Here is a 22278-nt window from a genome sequence, read left to right on the forward strand (position 1 = left end):
ATCAATAAAAGAGAGTTCGGAATATGGCCCTATATTATTTTTTTAAATTCAAATTAATCTTTCGTTCGAAATCTTTGCTCGCATAACATATACATACAAACGAAATACTTGTGATAAGCATGAGTTAAGCTTTATAATAACATATTAAATTAACATGTTTGTAATAACATTAATTTCGACTTTAGCGTAAAGTTTAAATAGCTAAAACTATCGCTATAAAATATAATTTAAGAAACATCGTTTTTTTTAATTGAAGAAGACAGAGACCCACAAAGCATATATGTATATGCTAAGGGTGCGATCCCCTTGGCACTTCAAACGTTCTTGGAAAACATTTCATTCTTGTTGTTCATCAAATGTTAAACAAGAGCAAAATGATGCTCTGAAGCGTTTGAAGCGTCTATAGTGGATCGCACCCTCCAGACTGTCACTGGTGCTGTCAGTGTTTTCGCAGATAAATTTTCAAAGATTTCCGCTCCCAAATCAAATCGCGCGCTAAATCTCACCGCGGCGCTGAAGCTATGGCGGAGCGCGTCGACGCGGCGCTCACGACGCGCGGCCAACTTCAAGCGTCGCCGCGAGAGATCAATTATTCGCGGCTATTCGTTCCGCACCGCACACCGCACCGCACCGCTCCCGCGCGCGCCGCTGCTCCGTATATTCCGTCCCGTTCCGCTACGCTCCGCGGAGGCGCAGAGCGCACAGTGTGAGGAGTCGTTCCGTGCGCGTCGCGTCATACGCAGCGCGCTCGCTCAGCTGTTGTCTCGGCTCGCTCCAAGTGACGTGACAGTACCGCGTCGGTGGTGCGCGATGTGGAAATCAATTTCGTGAAGGCGGCGGCGGCGGCGGCGGTCGAGGTGGCCCGCGCGAGGTGAGCGGCAGCGCGTTGCAACTGCTGCTGCTGCTGCTTGGCTACAAATCCGCGTCGGGAAAGATGAACGGGAGTCTGGGGATAACGCGCGGCCCGGAGCAACATCCACATCGGTTCGCGGATTACTTCGTCATATGCGGCCTCGACAAGGACTCGGGTCTTGAACCGGACAAGTACTTCGGTGAGTCGTTGCCACTCGCGCTTTCCTCTTGCGCGCTGATACCCGCGCGCTCTCGTCGTTATCTATTCCGCGAGTCTTTATTCTCAGCGTGGAATTAAGCGAGAGAGAAGGAGAGAAAGCGAGACTGAGGGGGGGGAGAGAGAGAGAGAGAGAGAGAGAGAGAGAGAGAGAGAGAGAGAAAGAGGGGGGAATGCTCTATAACCGAGACAGAATTCAATAGTCGCGAAAAACGAAATGTCAAAGGGACAACGATATTGCTAAAAATAATTTTTCGTCTTAAAATACAATCTCTCGGCAGGCAGATAATATTCCATCCAAATCCGCGAGAGAATCCGTAATCCAAGGGCGCGACTATAATATATTGTATACAGTGCGTTCCAAAATCGTCGATTCGCGCACGGCTTAAACCGCGACATCAAAGACCAATCTCTGGGTGAGACAATTGATCTTCGTATTAACAATAATTTCGTGCGCGATTGCGGTAATTGAGCTTTCGCGATGCGTGCCCGGGCGAAAAGTTCAATTACTATTCAAGAGTTTAATGGAACTTTCATTCGCGACTAGAATTGGGGACGGTATAATAAATATATTACACGAGGTTTAATTAATCTGTCTCAATGGTAAGTCCCAAGTTGAATTTAAGCTGCGCTTCATTCCGAGTCGAAAGTAAAAGCAGGCTATCCGCGTAATGACTCACATTTGATTTTTGCGAATTAATGTATTTTCGCGAGTCACGCATGCACACAGCGACGGGCAATGCAGAATTAACATTAACATTAACGAAAGGCGCGCGTGTTTCCGTTTTAAACAAGAAGGGGATCTCGGCGGTACTTTCTTGAAACTTCCAAATAAAACAAGGACTCCCGGGGTGAGGAAGGAGCGGAAGGACCCACACGGTGCGTAGAGAGCGGTATAGTTTTCCTCGTGCGGACGCAGGGAACGTTTGACAATTGATTTTCCTTCGTGGAAGAGCGTTTGAGCTCGCAGCGTGCGGGAATGGACCGCGCGTTCAATCCCGTGTGTCGGGCCCTCTCCGTCGTTAGGCTGTCGTACACACCGGATGTACGGGAAACCTTGCGATAGGGAGGCTTCGGGATATACGTGAATGTGCGGCGAGCGACAACCCTCCTGAGAAACGTTGGGACCGGCTTTCCACGTAAAAAAAAAATCGTTTCAATGAGAGGGTTCTCCCTCGAGAACTACCGTAACTAAAAGGGCTCTTGTATCCCGGTGACGAATTGCTTGTCCCGCCATCAGTTGTTAGTCTACATTGTTTTATGGGCTTCGGACGTTATTCGTCTCGCTCGAGGATCTTGGCCTCGGGAATTGCACGAAAATTTCAGCCTCGAAAATTGCAGATAAAAGAGAAACGATTCCTTGAACGGGTTGAGAATAACGGGGATATTTATTTAGGATTTTTTCACGGAAGTATTTACATGGTTTCTCTCACACTCGAATAGCGAATTTATCTGTTTATACTATAGTTTTAATATGATGTACCTGTATTTAATATGATGACAATAGTATTTGTAATATAATTGAATTATTGGATATGCGTACAGAGTTTTAAGATTAACTCTTAGCGAGATTGGCAAGATTTGCAGCGTAAAAATATCCATAAGAAAAAAAGGTAACGCGTGCCTGAGAATAAGGTCAAAGTTTACGTGTATGAGGAACGATACAGGATACACAGAGGGTTTTATATTAGTATATTACACAGGATATTCCGAAGTTCCCCCACACGTAACGAATATATATCTCGCACAAGAGATTAATAGCGACTTTCAGAATTCAGCAAAAACTTCTTAAGGTGAAATTGCTCGCGTATATATTTTATTCTGTTTGATTATTTAAGTAAAATAGAATATATAAATTTAGAAATTTGTCATAATATTTGGAAAAAACTCATTTTTAAAGTAAAAAAAGAGATAGTTCTATTTCTCTATGAAAATAGTAGAATATGACTTTAAATGTTTAATATATGCTGTTGACGAATTTCTTACGACGTAATAACTGCAGTTTACATTATTTTCTTCGCGTTTCTCCGATATTTTTTTTTTTATTACTGTCAAGCTGATTTCTCCGCAAAATTGCGCACTAGTAAATATCAATAACTGCACGATTGTCGAGCGCGACACTTCACCCAGTTTTCACTGCGGTTCTTCATTTTCTGCTTCGAATGGAATGCAATAACTCGGTTAATTAGCGAAGAGAGAGCGAGAGAGAGAAGTATTCTCTATTCTCTGTTAGAAGTATTTTATATTCATCAAATGCGTAAATAGAAAAACATTTCTCCTTGTTCGCAAAAAATCTATTACGCGCTATGCAATATATGACATGGAATATGCATATTTTTTTTATACCTCGCGGAAATACAAATAATTGTTGAAATATCTAGTTGAAATATTATCGTGTCTCTTGATTGTTTCTTTTTCTACAGTTTAATTAATCGTTGATCCATTTTTAGATTATTTTTTAATCCATAAATTAATCACATTTTTTGTTTATTGCGTATCCTTCGGTTAGCTTTGCTTTCCTTTCGTTTATTTTTAGCAAACTTGTCTATAGTAATCTCCTTACGTCTAGTAAATCTCCTTTTTTTGCAAATATTAGCTATCCATATTTTCATGCCTCATTCTTTTCACTTAGGGCCTCACCCTTCTTTGCGAATGTCTAAAGAGCAATGGTCTGCGGAAGGGTCGCATTACCCCTTAAATACTTATTTTTAGCCTGTTAGATTTTAAGTATGAAATATTTTAATATGAAATATCGGTGCTATAAAATACTCTTCGTACGTTTTAGCGATTTTAGATCTGCGATTTTATCATTATGATTTAATTTAAGGATGGTTAGTCCGGGTAAACAAATATTACTACAAACGTATAATAAAGAAATATTTTTTACAAAAATTACGAATAAAGTTGTAGGAGAGAATAACGCTTGGGATAATAATTTAAAGTGGTTATAGTTTTATATAAGACTATTAAAAATTTATTATTAAAAAATGTATATTTAAATGTGTTTATGAAAAGTTTTGATTTTTGAAATATTACTACTGCTTTGAAATATATCTACTGCTTAAAATTTTTCGATGTTCAATGAACTCTTTTTTGCCGCAGAACGAACTTCTTTTTATTTATCATAGTGCATACATGTTTGTTGTGAACGCTTACGTGCATGTGCGTTGTATGACTTGGCCCTATAACCACGCTTCCGCCTTTTAAACGCATACTTAAGTGCCGGTAGTCCCTTCGTGTACAAATGACCCCATACATGATGACATCATACGTGCAATGCTCGCAAGAAGGGGAGAGGCAACTTATTCGGATACGACACTTTGGGAAGCTTGAAACGGAGCATATGGGAACAAAACAAAAAAAAATGCAATTCTTACACCTTTAACAAATTGCCACAAACCAGATTTGCGTTCGAGAACGCAATATCTAATTAAAAATATTTTAATAATGTGCAATTTTGTATAATAAAAGAATCGCGGAACGTTTGTTATTAAAGATAATTCGTTAATAAACACATATAACATGTTTTTTAAATTATTATTTTTTGTTATTAAATATAAGTGGTAATTAGTCTGTTTTTATTTAATTAATTAATTAGGATAAGAGAAAACCTTATTTTTCCATGAAAATTTTGCGAACGCCAATCATATAATTTAAAAATAGATAAAATTATTTCTGAGGAGAGCCCAAAATTGGTTTAGTGAATATTGTTTTAGAATAAATCTCATATTATCTAATTAATCATTTTTTAATTTGATTTATTTATTCTGGAATTTTTTATAATGTTTTGCTGTAAGAAAAAGTAATCATACAAGAATTTGAATGTCTACTGTATCAAAATTTGATATTTTTCTATCAACAGGATATATACAAGTTAGGGTCAACGATAATTTTTTATGACTGCAGATAAGATTCTTCCAAGAGTGATGCGTTCCAACATAAATCTGAAAAAAGTAAAGAACGCATATTACATAAATTATATACTTTTTAATATTATTAAACTTAATATTATTTAATAGTTGACAGTTTCCAGCTTCCAGAAAGTTAATTAATTTCCCACAGAAACCCTTCATTATGGTATAACTTTTCTAAATTTCCTCGCCGCAGATTACAACTTATGGAGAAAATTATTTTCTAAAAAACTTTAATCCTCTCCTTCATATACATAAATATTCTCGACATAATTGATTCGTAATCAATTACGTCGGTTGATAATTAGGTGCAATTAAAAACTTTGCTAACGAAGAAAACAAAATTTAGTTTTTTTCTTTTTTAAGAAAATAATACATCTATGTTTTTCCTTGTCAGATATTTCATATTTCGTATAAATCTGCAAAAGTCTTCTTTCTGGCTGTTGCGTGACACATGCGGTTGATACACGCGTTTTACAAGCACGTGTGGGCGTGCGTGCGCACGTGTATATACGCACAGGCGGATTCGCAGAAAATATTCGTTTGTTCTACGCCTCGTGCCGAGCATCATGCTCTCGAATCAATACTTTCCATGGCACAGGGGCATATCGTTCATTTATTGCTCGTTTTCTTCCCCTTTTCTTCTCCTTCGGACGTGATTCTCTCTTTCTCTTCTGCCGCCGCGCTCGTGCCTCGCTCTTTTCTTGCATTTTGTATTTACTTCGTGTCACGCGGATGCATATAAATCGACCGCGTGATGTTTATCTGCGAGGCAAGTACCCGGGTTGCTTCGTAAACGAGATCAATGATCTCTGCGAAAGGGACTTAATGAAATTTATAGAATGTATAGTACAACGGAAGAATCATATAATTTTGCAATTTTATTATATTTAAGTGTAATTTCACAGGAAATTCAGCTATAATTCTGCTTGAAACTAAACTACAAATTGAGAAATTTATCTTTGGTAACAAAATAACTTCCTGAATACTTAAATATGATTTATAAATTACGTGTAAAGTGAAAGAAGCATTGAGAGAGAGAGAGAGGGGGGGGGGAAATTTAAATAAATTTAAACAAAAAAAATTCAAACAATTGTGCAGCTAAGAAAAAATCCTGAAAAAAAGATTTTAACGTTTTTGCGCATACGTGCAATATCGGCCATTTGATTACTTTAAATATGCCTATTTTTAGAGGTGTTTTAATTGATTTATATAGTTATCTCGCGCAACAGGGAGATTTGTAGAACAATTAAGAACTGGTGCAAACCCGTTTGTTTTAAGACTACCCGTTCCATATTACCGTTAGTAACCGCACTTTGATGTTGCGCGTAAGGTATGGTGTAATTAGGAGATACTCGTAATAAAGACCGTCTCGGCAGCGATGCGTGTACGAGAGTAGAAAGTTCACGAAGATTCACGTGTGGGGGGGGGGGAATTTAGGGACAATATATTCGTGTAATAACTGGGACGAGGTAGAGACGTACAGTAAGAGGCCTGAACCATGCAATGTTACGGGCGATTCGAGCCGTAATTCGAGTCGTAACATTCGTACGATAATTACAATGTTGAAAGCAAGCTATTCTACAACATTTTCCTCGAGCACGCACTTGTAGTTTTAGAGATACATCGCGAAATTGTTAAATATTATCCGTCATCGCGAGACTCACGATGGCAACGAGCGTTTAATTGAAGGAATCGGCAACCAATTTTCTGCGCTCGATTAAACACGATGATGACAGATCCGTATGACTCGTTTTCGGTGGGGATACGCAATGATTTTAGATGAATAGATCGTAGATAACTTTTATCGATAACTCGTACCATTGCATAAGTCGCTGAATCGTAATAATAATTTTCGTTGAGTGTAGAAGAAGACCTTTGCCTCTTTATAAGAGAGTGATAAAAATTAAAGAATAAGTTTACTTAGATATTACCAGAGAAAACCGTACGATGCTGATATTAATTAATTGTTTTATGATTTACAATCTGTTACGGTTAAAATAAAAATAAAAATTTGTAATACTATTTATAAAATTTGTGATATCTTCTCTCTGTACAATTTGATATTGTTGTTAAAAATCTTGTGTTTATATAATAATAAATAATAAAATATAACGGTAAGAAAAAATATGTATATAAATAGTAAGTAGTGCATATAATAAAATGGAAGTGGTAGAAAAATTTCTCGTTTGTCACTTTTCATTATAAGTGCGAATAATATTCTAATAAAAATTAATGAATTTATGAATGAATATGAACTCTTGATGAAAATTGTTTATTTTGTAAACTTGCCGTGAGTTTTTACAACGTTGCTGCTGCAATATTTAACCAGAGATTCTATGAGTTTGACGCGCAGTTTTCTAAAAATAAACGAAACAGATATATATTTTTTGTATAGAAGACTGAAATTCGCTGGGCCAATCCGATATACAGCGATTTATTGTTATTCGGGAATCTCATGTATGTTTAGATGAGAAACTGAAATATCGGAAAAAGCTATCGGCCTGTTGATCGAAACTGGTGATTTTGGTGACGACCGACTCAATCTGCCCATTCGATTAACACCCGGCTACTTCGTGAACATCATTTCCAAGCGGAGATTGACTCGCAGACCAGTCAATAACGTCAATTAAGACCTCAGATTAAAATCAATTCTACATACATTTATAGTTTATACAGACACACGCGTCTTACATAGAAAATATATATTGCATTTACTGGTAAGGAAGTATATTTGAAATTTATTAAAAACTAATGCAAACCATAATCGCTGTATTTTCTACTTTTTGCAAAATGTTAAAGAGAGTGTTACTTTTTAAATATATTTATTAATACTTTTATCATTATAACGATTAACAAGGAAAAGAGCTTTGAGAGTGAAACACGGTCAGTTGTGCGTGAATTGACATTATTTAAATTTAGTTAATAATTTAACACAAATTATAAATCGTTGCGCTACACAACGTTACTTTTAATATCGGGAGTTTTTATTTAATTAACCATTTATTTGAATATAACTTTTATTGATGTTATATCTAAAATAGAATGTATGTTCCCTATATTAACTCCTAAATCCTTTTACCGATTTGGGTTAAGTTGTGCATAGTTACTTACTCTCTAAACTACTACGAAAAATATAGGCTACCATGAAATCTGGATATACCATCTTCTCCTCCTGATTTCATCCCTTTAATATTCTGTCGTAATTCAAGTTTAGTGCATTATTATATAAGTAAGCATTGCTTAATGAAGTATGTAAATGAGCATTACGTAATAATCAATGAAAGAGCCAGTTAATTTTAAAATATAAGTGCTATAAAAAAAAAGCTCGGACAGCCCCGGGTAATTCAAGCTAGTCGTTTAATATATATTTTACTTTTACGCAGTACATGTATACGTTAAAAGCATTTTGTTTTTATTAATATTAAAGTTGTAATGTTAATGTACGAATACAATGATTGTATAAATTGCTATTTCAAAACGTTCTGGGGGTATAAAACGCAACAAATTCAAGCGGAGAAACTTGCGCTAGCAACGTCGTAATAGGATGTGACAGTATAAACAGCTAGTTGTTTAAGGTAGGATTCAATTGCCGTAATATGCTGCAGCGAGAATTATTGCGTAGAACGGATCCTCGAATGCACGTAGATTAATTCGGAGCACGAACTTGGGATGTGCGTACTATTCGACTTTAATCCGAGGAAAGTTCAACGTCGGCAAACGGCTTACGAGGCTTTACGGGAGACTTTCGCATGCGGAAGTAATGCTTGGATCGAATCTCATTTCCTTGTTCTGGTCATTATCTGCCTCGATAGTTGAGATAAAATTTCAGAAACTTCGCGAGATATCTTACAAACGATAATCACTGTAAATGGAAAAAGCTATCTTTCCCAAAATGTAATCCAATTAACAACATTGTAGTAACGCGTAATTTCGTAAATTAACGCGTTCTGTGTATGTAAATTAAAACATGAAACGTGTTTAATATTATATCGCAAATTATATAGGCAAATACATTCATGTAAATTATAAACATAATAACTTACAACTTTTTATGCGATCTGATACATGTTATACGTATATATCCATATATAAAATAAATTTTGTAAAATGGAACTGAATTTTAAAGCTCCACGTTCCCAAGGACGACGAGCTAATGCTCATTTTCTTTGCATCAAGAAGAACGAGGGCTTAATTGACTGTGACCGATTGGTTGATTCATTGATCGTGATTAATTCTTGTAATCTTGTTGCAAAGGACGTTGCACAATTCGCGGTGTTCACTCGCAGTTTCCCTTCCTTCGCATCTTACAAATGCAGATTCATCGTCTTGGGTGGCTTTTTGATCACGAACGATTAACCTCGTACAGGAGTACTCTTGTATTCTGACGAGCAATACTCTGGAGCAGTTGGAACAGCGCCAAGGCTCCTCCTGGACCGTCTCTCGTGCATGGCATGTTCGATAACAACTTTGCTGATTCCGCTGTTAGATAAGCGCCCCCCCCTCTCTCTCTCTCTCTCTTTCTTTCTCTTTCTCTTTCTTTCTCGTGAGAGCCGGAATAATTTCGTTCGCCAAAGATTGAGTTGCACGTTGAATTTTCTTTTCCTCTATCACAAATATTTTGACTACTGCGTGTTCGCGAAAAGAAACCACGTTTAGATGCTCGGCCGCGACATTCGTGACGGAGAGAATGCACAAGTGGCGTTTCTTTAATCGTTTCTTAAGTGGAAGCCAGCGGAAAAAAATGTTTCGTGACTACAAGAAACCGTTCATTCCGCGAGCCGTTAAGAACGATACTTGATGTTTACGAAGGGTATTAAGTCTAATTTGGCTGTTGATTGTTTTTGCAGGTGACTCATTGCAGTGCACACCCCTGGATCGAGCATACAAAAGCAAAGTATTAGGACATTATCCAGACTCGGTACCATGGAATCCGTTCGACGAACACGCTGTCTGCATGGTACGTGTATCTGTTATGACAGCCAATTGTTGATTACAATTATGTCGCGTGTTATAAGTTAGTAATGAATATAAATTTGTGTGTATTAATATAATTCATTTACTGTGCTACAATAACTGAATTAATTTGTAACATTTATTTGTTAATATATATCAACAAGTTCATACATGTATTTGTCGCAAAAATAAATGAATCTAATTAATTAAATTAATAATAATTAAATGTAAAATAGAAAATTTACTTTATGTTACGTAAGAAGCTGTCAGACTCGAAGTGTTTTCAGTCGCGTTCTAATTAGATTCAGGAAACATTTGTGTCTCGCACAGTCGAGGGGAGTAACTTATCGATTACATTGATAATAGCTTTGTCTGCCAAGCGGTTTGCGATTCCGTACGCAAAAGCACTCGGTGGAGCCGACCTTCCACTCCTTCGTCCTCACGAAAGAAGACGGTCACAGGACGTACGGGTTCAGCCTTGTTTTCTACGAGGAGTGCCGCAATCGCAAAATATGCGCCGCTATGCAAACGCTACAGGCGATGCACATCACGGAGCTCAGCAGCGGCCAAAACGGCACGCCTCCTACGTACGTTTGCTTTCCGTACAAATTCCGTTTCTAATTTTCTCCTATTTACTCGCGTATATACCTCTCTTTGTGTCAAATGTACAAAAAACTTTTTCAGTGTCAAATTTCTCGATAAATTGAAAATTCTTATTTGTCTTTCTAATTCTTATTGAGGCAAAGATTACTTATGCGAAATTGAAAGCTCAGAATTTGATAAACTAATTCGTCGTTTCGAATTTGGACAATCTGGAAAATGTAAAAATATCTGAAAAGTGCGTTTGACATGCACTACATAGACATACGTTAAATAAATCCCTTTGGCTTTCTATATTTCGGAACTTGTTAAACACGTTTCGCAATTTTTCAGTGCGAGGAAGGGTCAGGATGGACATAATACGAGATCGCTGCCACGTCATTTTAAATTGTCAGCCCATTCGCCCGGTGCTGCATTAGGATATTATGACTCTACCAAAGACAAGTTGCTAGTGACGAAATCAATATCCTTGCTATGCCAACAACCTTACCTCCACGCGGCAAAGTCGTTCCTCACTAATCTCTATAAGTAAGATATTCCGCGAGTCTCTTATAAAGCTCCATTGAAACAAGCTGACACAGCACTCCATTCTTCTTATATAACTACATTTATGCTATGCTTCGTAAGAGCACTTACAAGTGATAATATTATATTAAAGCGCTGCATAAACGTTGTCTGTTAATGAACATAGAAGACGGGAATTTATTTTTTTTAAAGAATTTGTTAATTAATAGTTTTTTTTAGTAATTTGCTTATCTTATCACCGTTAATTTTTAGACGGGCTTCTCAAATATTATGTTTAAGCTCGTTATTTTCAGCACAAAATTCTGGAAATTACTGACGCAATGCAAACATACAACAATATCTTTATTAAGTGCTATGGAAATATTTTTTACTGCATCCATGATTATTATAGTCAAATTAAAACTTTTACAACATGTAATACTGCTAACTATGTTTTACCGATTATTTGAAACATTTGCACAATTTTTTCGGGATAATTAATCAACGGTAAACTAAACGAAAATGTCAGCCTTTTGTATGCTGTGTAAATATCGTTGGTTTAAAAAGGATCTTTTAGAAGTGATAGATATACTCTGTTTGATAGAACTTATGTATAACAAGCTAATGTATATTGTGATAATATTAGAGATTTTATTACATAATCAGCGAATTTTTTTTAATTTTTTAGGTGTGTTCCTAGACATCCCGGACCTGGTCTTAGCTTAGAATCTTACGTGTATAACCTTCTGTATAACGTACCAGTACCGTTACCCGGCAAATCGTTGAAGTTTTTCGTACCTAATGATGAACCGGCGAAATCGCCGTTGGAATTGGTTATCCATCAACCATCTCCATCGCTGGAACTACCGATGTTGGACTATCCTCTCAAGGACGTGTTTACGTGGTTGGGTGCAGACTGCCTAATCCAATTGTTCACTTGCGTGCTGTTGGAGAACCAAGTTCTCTTGAGAAGCGCTGATTTTCACAAGCTGATGGTGGTGTCTGAATGCATAACGGCGCTCTTGTTTCCTTTCTCATGGCAACACGTTTATGTACCGATATTGCCGGCGAGTCTGCATCATTTCCTAGATGCACCTGTGCCCTTTATAATGGGTCTGCATGCGCACAGTGAGGGTGGCGTACTAAAAATCGCTAGCGAGGTAAGTTTTTGTAAATCTTCCTTCTATATCTTATTTTTTTATTATATTCGAGAAAAGTTATGTTCTGTGAAAGATTAAGACAATTTTGTGTGCTACTAGTTATGAATAATACCAATTGCATTTGATTACAGGCAAACCTTTGTTATGTAGATATAGATAAGCAAAGTAGCCAATTTCCGGAAGAGTTACCTATATTTCCTCATAAAATGCAATTTATTACTGAAATCAGAGCGCTTCTAAACAAGTACAAAATACCACATTCAGGAAAGTGAGTTAATTACCTATCTTTAAATCGAGGAAATTCGATTAGTGCTACTCTGTATCTAAATCGAGCGAAATCTTTATAGGACTGATAACATGGTCATTAATTATTACAATGGCGACATCATGACCAGCAGCCTGACGCTTCCCGGTTCTGGTTTTCATCTTCCTCGCAGAAAACATTCTTTGCACGATGTGCTAGATTGGGATCGGCCGGAACCAGGGTCACAGTCAGATAATCTGCAAAGAATAGTGGATATTGTTAAGAGAACAGGTAAGACAGTTTCTCGATATAAGCGAAACATTATCAGAATTATTTCTAACAAAAGTTTTTAATTTTTTCGTGCTTACAGTAAACATGGATGATATTGAACCTATAGAAGATGACACGGAAAAAATACTCACTCCGCAGGAGGAATATCAAGAGACTCTTATCTTCAATAATGCTATTAGGGAGATCTTTTTGAACCGTTTTGTACAAATGTTTTCTAGTTACGAACATTTTGTTATTCAACCAAGTCAGGTATAAACATACAATGTTTTCACAAGACAAAATTAAATCTGCCTTTTGTAATTATAATAAAATGATAATAAATTTTACGTTGAAGGACAAGGATGAATGGATAACCAATAGGGATAGTATGCACGTTTTTGACAAGGCTACGTTTTTATCTGACCAGCCGACTCAACATCTGCCGTTTTTGTCGAGATTTCTGGAAACACAGATGTTCGCTTCTCTCGTTGACAGCAAAGTGATGTCGACGTGGAGCGAACTCGACTGTAATATTAAAGTTTTCGACCAAAGAATCTCCGCTCTAAAGTAAGACATAATGATATAATGCTCTTTTGATTTATTTTTAACGATTTCTATTTAGGTAAATAATTGAAAGTAAAAGATATAAAAATTTCTAAATTTATCTTTGATCAATGCTGCATTTCAGGAAGAAAGTCGGAGAAAGCATCATACGATCAATGCGATACGAGCCTTGCACGAACATCGCAGATACGCAAAAAATACTCGAACAGAGATTAATTAGCATAGATTTTGAAACAAATCCGCCTACGGAGATTCTTCCTCATAGAGCCGCATATTTTAGGAGTTTTCCGTTGTTGGATAATGTCGCGTTGAATAAAGAGCCCGCTCAAAGGTACATTATTATTTGCGATATTTTTATTTAAAAAACATAATCTCCCATTTTCAAATTCATTAATGTCTGCTATTTCTATTTTGTGCTTCTTGTATAGTATACTTCGGTAAGAGTCAACTTTTAATACAAACAGAATAAAATGACGGGACTTACAGCAAAGTGTATCATAATTGTAATCTGTAAGGTTTATTTTACAACTAAAAGAATTTTAAGGAAAATCGTATGAATTGTCTGCTTGGTTCATTTTGCTCTGAGTCCTTCAAAAATGTACTTTTGCATGTATCTGTAAATCGTATCGCAAATTATCGTGTCTAATGATATGAATATGTAATTAAATAATTGCTTCCGTTTGTAGTAGTAGAAGAGGACAGACACAATGGAAATATAAGATGAAATCCATGGATACAAATGGAAAGCCTGTAACACCCCAAGAATCTCAATCACCTCGACCTCAAACTAAACTCTCAGCGGACATGAGCCCTGCTTTAATAGCGCAAGCTAATTGGACATTTGTAGAAAAATTGCTCAAGGTACTCTTATGAATATTATTTAATATAATTGAAATTTTATTTTATTTATTATCTAAAATTATTTTCAATAATTTAAATATAAAATATTAATTTTTTAATTGTTCAGAGTTATTTATACTTAAACTATATATTTAATATATAAAAATGACAAAAAAATTGTATTTAAAAATTACATTTATTTCATATAAATTATATATTACATCAGTTTAATATTATATTAAAAATTTAATATGATTATTATTATCCTTAACTATTACAATTGTAAAATTGTCATTACGAAATGTCATTTTTGTGATAAGGATTGTAAATCAAAAACAAAGAGAATGTTAGTGGAGAAGATGGGATCGGAAGCCGTCGCACTTGGTCACGGGGGTGAGTCTCTGTCTGACGTCGAAGAGAACACTTTAGTCGCTAGTCTCTGTGATCTGTTGGAACGAGTGTGGAGCCACGGACTGCAAAACAAGCAGGGCAAGAGCGCTCTTTGGTCGCACTTGACCATGTACCAGGAATCAGAAGAATGTAATGACGCGACTAAATCTATAGATCCCAACTTTCTTTCCCCTGGTAAGATATGCATGTTTTAAATATGTGTTTTAATGTCGCGTAAATATTGCAGTTCAATATACTTTAATGTTATATTTTTTACCTAATAATATACGCATAAATATGATATGTACGCACATATACGCAGCAGAGAAAGAATCGATTGTAAATTACATTGAATTATCATTATTTTGCGGAAATGCAGCACTAGCGTGGTCCGTGCTGCGGAAGCGACTCGATTGTACGTGTCTCCGTTTTACAATAAGATAATGTATTATAAAGTAGAGATTAGTGTTCTCTTCGTACGTAGATATCCCGCACTATTAGTTTTGTAAGTGATTCACCAGACAATAGTTGATATTACGTGTTTACGCTTCGCCGCACGTATTATTTTAATATTTTCGTATATTCGATGACGAAAAGCGAAATCGGCATTAAATTAAGCAATAATGTAAGCGATTTTATCATTTTGTTATACCATTATTATATGTTTAATTTTTCTTTCTTTCTTTTTTATTTTTTTTTATGTTGTAACTAGCTAAGAAATCCTCGAATAAGTTTTTCGAGATACCGGATCGTTTGGTTTCATTTTTGAGAGGCAAAAGTATTATTGAAATTGCTTCTTACGTCAAGGACAATTTTAACGGTAAGCCTTAATATTGGCTTGCCATAAAAGACGGTTTTATGAACTAATTCCATTAGCGGTAATTCTTTTTTTGAAGCTCGTGAATGTTTAATTAACAAATTATTTCATAGTGAGAGTTTGTCGTTACATTTGTCATTACATATTATTTTATTATTACGGTTTTTAAAGAAATTTACCAATATCTTTTATTGAAAAGATTGCATGTCAGATTGCTACAATATAATTATAGATATAATTATATATATATATGTATATATGTAATGTATTTTTTATATAAATTATTTATAAAGATTGTGTGTACGTCTACACGTGTTGTTGAATGTTTATATGAAGCATGTTACTGAATTTGCATGTATATTATTGTATGCGCAAAAATATATATTGAATATAATTAGATGAATGTTTGACCAAAAGAATATATTGTCTTTGCTTGTGTTTTGTTCGCATCCCTTGCTTGACTGGAGGAAAATACCTGTATCTAAAATATTTTATATTGTGATAGATTTGTCGAATTTGCAATTGGAGACGGACGTTTCACCTACAAGAGGTACAGAGAGGCACAAGTCTCCCGGTGAGAGGAAAACTGTCGGTCCTGAACACTTGAGACCTCTCCCGGATTCTCTAATCTTCGACATCCGTAATGTTCAAGCGATGACCGATATCAAAACACACATTGGGTACGCAAGAGCGTGGGTGCGGTTAGCGCTTGAGAAGAAATTGCTGTCGCGCCATTTAAAGACGCTACTGTCGGATACTGCTCTATTGAGGTGCATTTTGAGAATTATTATTTTTATTCGATCACACATTTTTGCATGATATATGTGATAATATTAGCAATATTTAATTAATATAAATAATGCTAATAATATTAGATAATATTATTAAATATAACTAAATAATAATCTCCTTGAGCATTAAACTAATTTGTTAGCTTTATGGTTTATTAGGAGTCAGTACAAACGATCAGCGTTTTTACGTTGTGAAGAAGAGAAAGAGCAATTTTTGTACCATCTTCTGACACTGAACGCTGTTGACTACTTCTGCTTCACAAATAACTATCCCACGACAAAGTTACCGTATCGAGTTGTGATATTCCCCAGTCGAAAGGCAAGCGCCGCTACAACTTCGGCTAATAGTTGGATCGCTATTTCTGGCACACTCTGCGAAACTAATCCCGTACCCATACCAAAAGGAGCACTCGAATTTGTATTTCATGTAAGTATTTTAATTTATATATACCACTGCTACACTTAACTGCACAAAATAAAGTTATTAATTTTATTTAAATTGGCCAGCTCTATTTAAACTAATTGAGCTAACCATTTTAGGACGGCTAGTATTCTGAAAATAATAGTAAATGCTCATTTGCAACATTTTAGAAACAGAATTTTTTCTAAACTTAGTATTGTGCAGTAGATTTTATTTCGTGTATTCTAGTTATGTAATTATTCTTGTATTTTTCTTTTTTAGCATAAAAATTTAGGCGTGTTGTCTACGTTACGGATTGGACATGACAATACTGGATTATCACCAAAATGGATGGTGGAACACGTTGTAGTGAGAAACGAAGTGACTGGACACACGTTTAAATTTCCCTGTGGTCGTTGGCTCGGTAGAGGAATAGATGACGGGTCTACGGAGCGTTTATTAGTGGGTGCTTTAGTACCTCGAAGCATTGACAGCGAGGAGTTGGTAGAGTCATGTTCCACACCTCCAAGATGTAGATCTCCGAGCATACCTAGGCGTCCTATATTATCGCAAGTTGAACTGCAACACATGCTCGGTAAATATTATAATTACTATTATTTGTCTATTTATTATATTTTATATTAATTAATATATATTTATATACATTAAAAATATATTAATACATATTAAATTTATATAGTAAATTATAGTCATATAGTAAATTCTTTAAAAAATTAAAATAAACTTATAATTATGTTATTGATAATATGTAAAAATAAAACAAATTTATATAGCATGATAAAATAAAAGATGATACAAATTTTTTTATTGTAATTGATATAAAATCCAGATTATATTAAGAATTAAATAAAATAATATCAAATATAATATTACAGGTGAAGCTGTAAACGCTATAGTCAAATATCACTACAGAAGAGAATGTCAAGATGGTTCTTTGACGGCTCTGCTATGTGGAGAAGGCGGTCTCGTGCCGTCTTTGGAACAAATATTTTTATTTGGTTTTAAGAATCAGAGAATATTTGGGAGGAACTTTTACGTGTGGGACTACCTCTGTAAGTACAAATTTGATTATATTTGATGACAAAATTGGAATTTAGAAAAGTGTATAATTAAAAACTATTGCAGTACGCGTAAAAGAAAATTTCGAGATTTCTCTGCTAGAGGAAATGGACGAGTATTCTCAAAGACTCAACCGAGATAGAAGGGTATACACGGAAAGCAGCCAAAGATTCACGATTTTGAGATGTTATTGTCATCTCATCGATCAAATTAATATTTTTAGTCAAACTTTAGGGAAAGATGGAAAATTTCAGCTATTTATTTGTTTGGCGGCAAGGTAAGTTTATAAAATATTTTTAACGATATTATCCACTTACACAATTCTTTATTTGCTGTTATTTATAGGATCGTTCGTTAATATAATTTTCAGAGAACAGCTTCTTCATCCAATGTTGCGGCCGATGAGTGACGCGCGTTCAACGACGGATATGTACGAGGAGAATTCGTTTTTGAGAAATCCTACTTTATTGACCTTCCTCATTCATATTCTTGAGCCGTTGAGCGAATTCCATATTGTCCTTGAGAAGAGCTTGACTCATGGAATTTCAAGTATATGTTAGTATTTGCCAAAACGTATCGATGTACACTAATTCGTTGCAAATATTCCATATTCTTTCGATAAATGTCGCGAATCGTGAAATATTTTCTATCTTAAAAAATACGTCCGCGGTTTTCCAATGTTATCGGTAGAAGCTATTTGTTATTGTGGTGTTTTTAATTACTGACAAAATTAGATCGATCAAGCTTTTCATGGATAAAAACATATATATTTATTCTTAATTGACAAGAGAGCCGTTTAACTAAATACTAAATAGTAACAAATGACGAATCCGATTGTTATTACGTATGGAACGATAAAAAGCTTGAAATTCTTAATAATGAAATGAAAATTTCATTATTAAGAGATAAATTAGATGGATTTAATATTACAATAAAGACTGTTATGGGGATGTAGCTGTACAATATGCTTTTATGAATAACAAATTAGCGACAAGAGAGATTAACGTGAGATTTGTCAGATATAACATTAAACATTAAGGAGAACGGAAATCTCGTTCTGTTTCAGAAGCGTACAATATTATTGTCGGTGATAAGAAATTAATATATAATCAGAATATATTTGGCCGCATCTTGCCATAGCTATTAGCACGATAAAGGTGGTGTTCGTTGAAATATTGATACTAATGACAAATTGTGTACCAAAGATGTGATCCCATTTAATCAATATCATTTTACATTACCATTGCTGTTAGATGTTAAGTTTCTTTATTATTATACGTTATCGTATATTTTTTATGCATGCAAAATATCTTTCGAAATAATTTTTATACACATGTGGACTAATGATGATTTTTAATTCCGTGCGAAGATATTTTCTGAATACAAAGGAATTTATCAAAATATCCGCGCATCTGATGAGTCGGACAATGATTTTTAGATAGGCAAATCAAATAATGATTACTTTTTTTTAATGGCTGTGCTTTGATACTTGAAATCGAATATAACTTGTGTTGAACGTGAGTGCTAACATGACAATTTTATGTTATACGTATAATAAGGCTGCAAACTGGTATATATGTTCCAAGAATTATACGTATATGCAAAGTTTCATAATTTTACTACAATAACTGCTTTTGCCCTCTGAATGCTTGAAGATTTACACTTGAGATAATTGTCATTTAATTAATATAATTAATTATTTATATATAGTAAATTTATTATGTACATATATTATATATTATATACATAATAAATTCATATTTTAATCATAATTGCAATACAAGAGGGCAAGAACTGTCACCGAATGTATCGCAAATGGACCAAAAGACGTAATCATCTTTAAGTTGTCGTATTTTTGTTGAACCAAAGTATGAGTTACTCGAGAAGATTTGTTCGTTCTTTTCATATATATTCAATTTCACATTCGTGGATCAAGAAACATGAACGGGTTAAACTTTTTGGTCAATCAAATATTGCCTCGATCTGAGGATATTGATATCGTTACAAACTTGATATACTCAGCTAGTTTTTGTAAGCAACATGAGATAAGATAATATTGTACACTGTAAAAAATAATTCTTAAAGTACAATCGAGTGTCTCTCGTTGAGTAACACTCAGAACTTCATTGGATAACTGAAAACCTAAGAATTGTTTGATATCTTTTTCAATACTTAATTCCATGATGTTATGCGTGTTGTGTCGCGAATCTCTCGACATTGTGGCCAAATATGAGATTATGATCAACTTATGTGTGTCCGCCCAAAATTTCATATTTAAATATACAGTTTCGTTTGAAAGTCCTTGACGATTTAACGTGATATGTGAGCATTACATTTATTGTGATAGATTTATAATTTAATGTAATCTCAATTTTTTTTCTAATTTATTTCTATTCCGTTATACAAAGATATATAAAATATATAATAGAATCAAAATAAATTAGAAAAATATATGCATATATACGTAAAGAAGGAGAAAATACAAGTTGTATAGAGTAATTTGATTATGCATTCTATTGTTTTATTTCTCCCCGTTTTGTCAATGCGTAACTATAGTAAAGTGTATGGCTAATGCGCAGAGTTTAAATATGTACGTTTATGATCTTTCCTTTGTTTGCTGGCCAAACTTCCATTGTCGAGAACACTCTTCTGATCAACGTTTGTTAGAAAGAATGCCAGTACCTTACCATACCTAAAATAAAGTAACTTTAAAATTTTCCGGAACCAAAGATATTTTATGCAAAGTAAATTTCTGCAAAACGCAAATCTCAGGTATATACATGATACAGATATATGCTTAGATGTATATATGCCCCATCGTGGGTTTACGCATAAAAAAAAAACGCATATTTTATGTATTTAGTAACATTGGAAATGCTCTCGTATGATGTCAATGACTATCTCTTCTTTCTTTGTAACTTATTTTTCTGCTGTAGAAAACTTCCAAATGCGAATTTTTTTTCTCTTAATCGTCTTAATTATCCCTAAGTTAAATGATCCTCCCATTGCGGTACTCACGGCTGTAGCTGTTAAATTGGACGATATCTCTAATTTCTCGGATACAAAGACTTCGTTATCCACAATCTATCGATTATGTCTTACGCTTCCACAGTCTTTCTCCTGAACGTTTGAAATCACAATTGTGTAGATGGGGCATTGTGACGGTGAAGGAAAATGTATATAGGTAACATTTTATTTAAAAAGTACCGTGAGAGTTTAAGCAACAAATATCAATGGAAAGATCAGATAATCCAGACCTAGAAAATATAATTTCTACGATATATATAAGTTCCCTTTTTCTTCTTCAGTTTCACTGTAAACCTAAATAATTTAATAGTAAATAATAATTTATTTAATGTTACATCGTCAAGGATTTGCACTTCATAGTTAACTAGCAATGTATTTGCACTACGGCATTTAGAAGGCAAGAATTTAGTTAAAAAATGCATAATTCATTGAATTGTATCATCATACAACAGAGTCATTTCTTTAATTGAAAGTGCATTGCCTAAGGAAACTCACCTCTATTCTACTTGTCTTCTAGCGAAGAGAGAGGAAACATTTCTTCGTTTCGCGAAAAGATTCTAAGATTTTAGATCGGTATATTTGTCACATTTGTAAAGGAATACCTGCAATGTTGTTATACTAAAATTATATAGCCAATGTAAATTGTGATCATTTTAGACTGACGATTAATATTTATGTTACTTTTGTAAGTGTACACCGTGTCCCCTTTACGTTAGGATATAACTGCGTTTTTCATGATCACGTTGAAGTGGAGCTGCATGTATATGAGATCGAACAATTTTATGGCCAATGTTTTATACGAATACCCTCAATTTATACATCTCTCGTTATTAGCATTATATTATACGCACCTTGTAAAATATACAATGTAACCAGTTCGTGGAGTAAAAAATTGTAAAGACAAAAGAGATTATATTGGCCGTATCGACGAGGGTACACGGCAGCGATGCTTTCACGTGAGCTCATTAATCGTGCTGATTCAATATTTATTGTAGCCTATAATTCTCAATAATTTCGTATTCCGTTCTTTACGAGATTGTAGCTCTACTGTATATACGCGAAAATTATTATAAACTCTCGTCTACCTGTATAAGGAGTTTTACTAACCATTCATTATGTAAGTGATGTGTATATATACATATATATTGTAAGGTATATTATGTACAGTAGAATAAATCATTATCGCGACGATTAAAAATGTATATTAATCTTCGTCTTTATTATTTATATGTATATCTACTTTGCAGAATTGCATGTAAGAGCGTTTCTCATATTAAATCACATCTTTTTATGTCTTTTATGTGTTTTTTTAATATACCTAATTATCTTCAATAAATTTAATTTAAGTTTTTTTTTCTTTAAATTTGTTACACTATGCTCTTAATCGAATGAAAATAGTAATCAATCGGAGACTTTTTTGTAATAAGATAAGGTTTAAATATGTTAATTGAAAACGAAAGTTTCTATATTTATATTTGTACAATTTCATAAACAGGTCACATATACATGTTACATTTTTACATTCATGGCGTTTTACAGGGACGTGCCCAACCCTTTACATATTCCCGTGACCCAGCCTGGCCGTATACGACCTCACATCTCATTTCCCTTCCCTTCGTCTTCCGTCCGGCACTCTTCTGTCCATCTCCTTCTGC

At 34.6% G+C, this 22278-nt stretch overlaps 1 protein-coding gene across 4 annotated transcripts; it reads left to right on the top strand.

The window, feature by feature from the left end:
* Nucleotides 1-491: 491 nt before the first annotated feature.
* Pns (DENN domain containing pinstripe) lies at nucleotides 492-21825 on the top strand. Of its 4 annotated transcripts, none has more exons than XM_071789133.1 (19): nucleotides 492-1052; nucleotides 9831-9940; nucleotides 10303-10523; nucleotides 10870-11064; nucleotides 11729-12200; nucleotides 12332-12468; nucleotides 12548-12735; nucleotides 12815-12984; nucleotides 13070-13281; nucleotides 13403-13609; nucleotides 13965-14139; nucleotides 14439-14703; nucleotides 14888-14923; nucleotides 15831-16095; nucleotides 16276-16543; nucleotides 16799-17111; nucleotides 17413-17589; nucleotides 17663-17873; nucleotides 17967-21825. In XM_071789133.1, the coding sequence occupies exons 1-19, from the start codon at nucleotides 935-937 to the stop codon at nucleotides 18154-18156; spliced, it is 3930 nt and encodes a 1309-aa protein (XP_071645234.1). In that variant the 5' UTR covers nucleotides 492-934; the 3' UTR covers nucleotides 18157-21825. The 4 variants fall into 4 exon arrangements, with proteins under 4 accessions (XP_071645234.1, XP_071645233.1, XP_071645235.1 ...); XM_071789132.1 differs by lacking the exon at nucleotides 14888-14923 and adding an exon at nucleotides 15221-15328; XM_071789134.1 differs by lacking the exon at nucleotides 14888-14923.
* Nucleotides 21826-22278: the final 453 nt, after the last annotated feature.

The sequence above is a fragment of the Temnothorax longispinosus genome, chromosome 9, assembly GCF_030848805.1.
Source record: "Temnothorax longispinosus isolate EJ_2023e chromosome 9, Tlon_JGU_v1, whole genome shotgun sequence".
Lineage (NCBI taxonomy): Eukaryota > Metazoa > Arthropoda > Insecta > Hymenoptera > Formicidae > Temnothorax > Temnothorax longispinosus.